At 46.8% G+C, this 5,564-nt stretch overlaps 1 protein-coding gene across 1 annotated transcript in view; it reads left to right on the forward strand.

The window, feature by feature from the left end:
- The window catches only part of KIF3C (kinesin family member 3C), a 32,185-nt gene extending 27,250 nt beyond the window's left edge, over positions 1 to 4,935 (forward strand). The window contains exons 6-8 of the mRNA XM_006767501.2: positions 1,807 to 1,915; positions 2,092 to 2,264; positions 2,479 to 4,935. Coding sequence (XP_006767564.1) covers positions 1,807 to 1,915; positions 2,092 to 2,264; positions 2,479 to 2,572 — 376 coding nt within the window. The 3' untranslated portion in view covers positions 2,573 to 4,935. The remainder of the gene's footprint in view (positions 1 to 1,806; positions 1,916 to 2,091; positions 2,265 to 2,478) is intronic.
- Positions 4,936 to 5,564: the final 629 nt, after the last annotated feature.

Raw genomic sequence — 5,564 nt, forward strand, 5'->3', positions numbered from 1 at the left:
TGTTATCTTAAAATATGCCCAAGCCAGTGTGGCTCAGTGGTTGAGCGTTAACCCAGGAACCAAGAAGTCACTGGTTCAGTTCAGCATGAAAGGGTTGTCAGGTTGAAAACTGAAGTTTGGGTCAACAACCGAGACATTTTTTTGTGTGAACAGTCGAGAACCAAATTGTTGGAGATGGGAGACATTTGAGAAACGAGGTTTGACTATAATTAATAATGTTGAGCATCTTTTCATGTGCTCACTGGCCATTTGTAAATGGTTATGCAGCTTCTTTGTCCATTTTTAAACTGGGTTGTGTGTCTTTTTTGTTGTTGATTTATAAAAGTTATAGATAGATTCTGGATGCAAGTTCCTTATCAAATACATGATTTGCAGATATTTCCCCCCATTTTGTAGATTATCTTTTCATTTTCTTTCTACTGTCCTTTGAAGCAAAAAGTTTGTAGTGTTCATAAAGTCTTATTTATCTATTTTTTTCACTAGTTACTTGAGCTTTTGATGTCATAGGTAAGAAACTATTGCATAACTTAAGAGCATAAAGATTTACTACTATGTTTTATTTGGAAATTTTTATAGATTAGATTTTTACATTTAAGTCTATGATCCATTTCGGGTTAATTTTTATATTTGGTGCAAGGTAAGGGTCCAACCTCATTTTTTTTGCCTGTGCATAATCCAGTTGACCCAGTATCACTTTTTAAAAATTATATTTTATGTTTATTGTTGACATTATTACGGATGTCCCCTATCCCCCCACACCTCCACCCCTTTACCCCCCTCTACCTAGACCCTACCTTCCCCTCCGTCTGTCCCTCACCACATTGTTGTCTGTGTCCATGGCTATGTTTATATGTTCTTTGCCAGTATCATTTATTGATGAGACTATTCTTTCTCCATTAAATGGTCTTGGTACCCGTATAGAAAATTAATTATGGTAAATATGACAGTTTATTTCTAGGCTCTCCATTCTATTCCATTGATACATGTATCTGTCTGCATGCCAGTACCATATAGCCTTGATTACTATAACGTAATAAGCTTTCAAATTGGGAAATGTGAGTCCTCCAACTTTGTTCTTTTTCAAGATTGTTTTGGCTATTTTTGGACCCTTGCGTTTCAAGCCTGAGTTTTTAGTCATTTTGTTGTGCTAACTCCTATGAAGGAAAATGAGAAGCAGAACCACTAGTCCCAGGTTCGATTCCGGTCAAGGGCACATGCCTGGGTTGTGGGCTCGGTCCCCAATGGGGGGCATGTAGGCGGCAACCGATCAATGATTCTCTCTCATCATTGATGTTTCTCTCTCTCTCTCTCTCTCTCTCTCTCTCTCTCTCTCTCTCTCTCTCTCTCTCTCTCTCTCTCTCTCTCTCTCTCTCTCTCTCTCTCTCTCTCTCTCCTCCTCCTCCTCCTCCTCCTCCTCTCCCTTCCTCTCTGAAATCAATAAAAATATATATTTAAAAAAATATTTTTTTGGGGAGTATGTGAAATTAGTATATGAATCTGAAAGCTAAAAAAAAATTGAATATGATTTTTTCATTCCAGTCCTCAAGCAACCCTTGGTACTGTGGGAAATAATTGAAGCAACAAGAGTGAAGAAACATGTGCCTCCTTGTGTTATACTGCTTTTGTTTGTTTTTCTATGCTATACTACTTTTAGTTGTGAGGTTGCATTAGAGCAAAGAGAAGAAAATTCCAGAACCTGCAGTCTGCAGGGCCTCCTGTCTACCTGAATGATACTTACTTCCTCAGAATGTCATCTTCCCTTTGTGTTTGAAGGAAATCCATTCTAATATAGCCTCTCCCCTACAGCAATAACAGCCAAATGAAGAAGCGGCCAACCTCTGCAGTGGGCTACAAGAGGCCTATCAGCCAGTATGCTCGGGTTGCCATGGCAATGGGGTCCCACCCCAGGTACAGGGTAAGAAGCTGGAAAGTAGAAGGGGGAAGGGGAGAGAGAGCCCAGAGGAGGTGATGCTCACAGCCTCTGCTGCCTCCACCTACCTCATCACCCTTGCTACACCCGGTATTTATGGAGTGCCCAGAAGATACAGTCATGGGCTGCTGCTTATACCTGGTATGATGCTCCTACCACAGGCTGAAAACATAATGTTTCTGGAGTTGGATGTGTCCCCTCCCACTGTCTTCGAGATGGAATTCTCTCATGACCAAGACCAAGATCCCCGTGCACTACACATGGAGAGGCTCATGCGATTGGACAGCTTTCTGGAAAGACCCTCCACATCAAAAGTTCGAAAATCCAGATCCTGGTCAGTACCACCATGACCAGAGTGGGCAGTGGCCTCAGGGTCGGAGGCAGGGACTGGGCTACGGGGCTACCGGGAGGGTGTGAAGGGGGGTGATGACAGGGGCTGTGGGGGAGGAGTTTCTACAGCAATAGGGTGAGGGAATGGACGGTCCTCACTGTCCTCTTTCCTGTACTTTCCCAACCTCCCCTTTCACCACTGTCCCCACCCCCTGCAGGTGCCAGAGTCCTCAGCGGCCTCCACCCTCCACCGCACACGCCTCACTGGCCTCCGCTGCTCTGCGCCCCGCGACAGTGCTAGACCATGAGTGACAACCTTCAGTTAGGCTGCCCATCTGACAGACGCCTGGGATGGGACCGCCAACCCTGGATCATCTCATCTGCCGCTTGGTGTGTGTGTGTGTGTGTGTGTGTGTGTGTGTGTGTGTGTACGCGCATGTGCGTGTTTGTATGTGTGAGGGGGTGAGACTCTGGCAGACCGTGCCTCTGCCTGCTCTTCTCAGCCTCCTTTATTTAATTAGTGTTATTTATTCATGGAGCTCAGTTAGTGTGGGGGAGAGGCCCTCGCCTGAGCCTGCCATGGTCACTGCATAGCCTCCTTTTCTGCTGACTCTAGACACCCCACCCCCCAGTCAGACCTCAGGCTCCTTCCTCCCGGTTCATTCTCCCCAGAAGGGAAGGTGGCCAGTGCCTGAGAAGGGAGGACTTTTTCTACCTGTCTCCAAAATCTCCATCTCCTCCTGTGCTGATGGTGAGCAGCTCCTAAGCACCTTCTGGGACTGGGAAAATGCTGGGTGCCCCTGAGGACAGGAGAGGGCCTGACAGTGCTCCCAGCACTTTCTGGGCCTCAGAAAACCTTGTTCAGCTTCTTGGGCTCCTTCTCAAAGACTTGAAAGACCTCACCCTCCCAGCCCATGCTCTTCAGCTTGCCGAGAATCCATGGCTTCCCGACTGCTTCCTGCGCACCTTCCCAAGCCTCGGGTAGGAGTTGTGAACCAACCAGTTGCTGCCTCCTCGGACCTGCAGGAAATGGAACAGTAATGGAGACACTGTGGACAGTCACCAAGGGAAGTCCCTCCTCTCCTCCCATGTCCTTTGTGTCTGTGCCCCTCCGAGAAGTAACTTTGGTCAACAAGTGGTCAAGCCAACTCCCTGTTTTTGAGATGCTGCTCCTTCCTGCTTCAAATGTCTTCCCTGTAGCTGCCTGATCCCAGTTCACAGTGGAGGGAGCGATGTCATTATTCCCCCGGCTAAACAAAGGTATCGGAACCTGTTGCTTCCCCCTTCATTTAGCACAGGAGACGGAGACCCGGCACGATCTGCCAGCTTGGCCTATTACCCCTGCTTCTGAGTCACATGTGTTGGGCTCTGTTTTGTGGAAAACTAACCAACCCCATCTTCGGCATTGTGCACATTGGTCCCTAAGGAAGTGCTCTCCGTCTTCTTTTGTGACATCCCAAGATGTCTCCAGGTATCTCAAGTGATAAGTAAATTTCTACCAAAAAAAAGAAAAGAGATTAATTTTCATTGACTTCTTAAGTATGTGTGTTGGTGGAGGGTTGAAGAGGTAATCATGAGAGAAAACCAATGGTTTAGGATTTTAAAATGCCCTGTTAATGGGAGTCTGCAATTCCTAGAATATGAGGAATTTAGTCATTATATAAAATCATGAAATGGACTGATTTGCCTGAAATTTAGTGTGTGGGAGGTGGTGGTGGGGCTGTTTGCCTGGTTATTCTCTTTCCATCAGGAAATTAACCCTTTTTACACTTTTCAAGTTCTGCTCTGAGGACCAACTATGGGTCTTGTGGTTTTTTTTTTAATCAATATGCTGCCATTTCTGCTGCAATATCTGGGCAAACTCAATTGCCATTTGCTCCTGTCCATCAAGGATATAACATTTTTTCATCAGAGCCCAAGAGATTGTTTGAGACTCAGAATTCAGATACTTGATTCGGCTGAGGCTGGGACAGGAGTTGTATGTAGAAATCCCCCAGGTGGCCTGGGCACAGGGGCCTCCGGGTCTGCATTGAGCAGCCTCTCCCAGCGACCTCCTTCTCGTTTGTGGATGAAGCAGCACGTGTCACCCCTTTCGCACTTGGACACATTGACTCTGCATTGTCTGGTCACTTGACCCTCACAGTCTTATAGCACAATCTACCCAAGTTCACCGCCCCTGGTCTGAGGGCTGGGCCCGAGGTGTGGTCAGAGGAGGAGCTCCTGCCTGCAGTTTTGTGTATGTGCGTATGTGTGTGCGTGTTTGTGTGTGTTTAACTCCACCGGGAATACTCTACACTCGGCGTAAGATATGCTGGGAACAGGGCCACTGGGGTGGTTGGATCTCAGCCTCTCTGTTTCTCTCTCCCTCTCTCTCTCTCTCTCTCTCTCTCTCTCTCTCTCTCAATGTATCAGACATTTGGTTGACAAAGTAAGGGCCCTGATTAGGACCAAATTTCCATGTCTGTCGCTATGGTCTTTATTTAGGACAACAGCTGATGCAGTGGCCCGTATATTACATATGTAATATATAAATATATATATATAAAACATTGCCCTCTATCTCCTTGGCTTAGATGACAAGAAATGCACCTGCACCCTGGTGCTGCCAGCAGCCTGCAGGCCCCAGCCCTGTTCAACTTAACAGTCAATAATAAAGGAATGAGTATCGTTACCGAGTTGGTTGCCGGCCTTCTCTTCCCTTTGTTTCTTCCTACTTTTACTCCCATTTTTATTTTCTCCCATCTCTCTCTCCCTTGTTTTCCTAATGTGGGTTCAATGGCATGGGGAGCCCAGCTGCAGTTAATAAAAGGGGACTGGCTGCTTAATAAAAGGGGACCCGTCTGCCCAGTCCGGCTGAGAGGCAGGTCCCAGGCTCCAGGCTGAAGTCTGTGCCAGAGCCAAGGCAGCAGCTGTTCATGTTCTTGTAGCGTCCCCACCCCGTTAATTCTGAACTATTAGCAGATTTCAGAACTGCCTAGATGCTGTCCAGATAAACTGTCAATAGCATTTGACAGCTCTGCCCCGACTGCGCCTCCATTTATCAGCCAAGAGAGGCTAAAACAGCGAATGATTTGTGTACGGTAAAGCACACGGATGCACCTGGCACATGGTGGGTGTCAGATGAAAATAAAGACTACCTTTCCCTTTTGGTCTCTTCCCAGGGCCTCCTTCCCTCCCTTTTGGGTTCTAGCGATTGGCTCCCTCTAGCATGGAGGTCTCATAGGAAATGAAAAGTAGTTGCTGCTAAGAAAACAAACACAGAGCCCCTGGCTCCCAGGAGAGTACGAGGTTGGTCTGTTGCACA

Source organism: Myotis davidii, unplaced genomic scaffold, assembly GCF_000327345.1.
Source record: "Myotis davidii unplaced genomic scaffold, ASM32734v1 scaffold238, whole genome shotgun sequence".
Lineage (NCBI taxonomy): Eukaryota > Metazoa > Chordata > Mammalia > Chiroptera > Vespertilionidae > Myotis > Myotis davidii.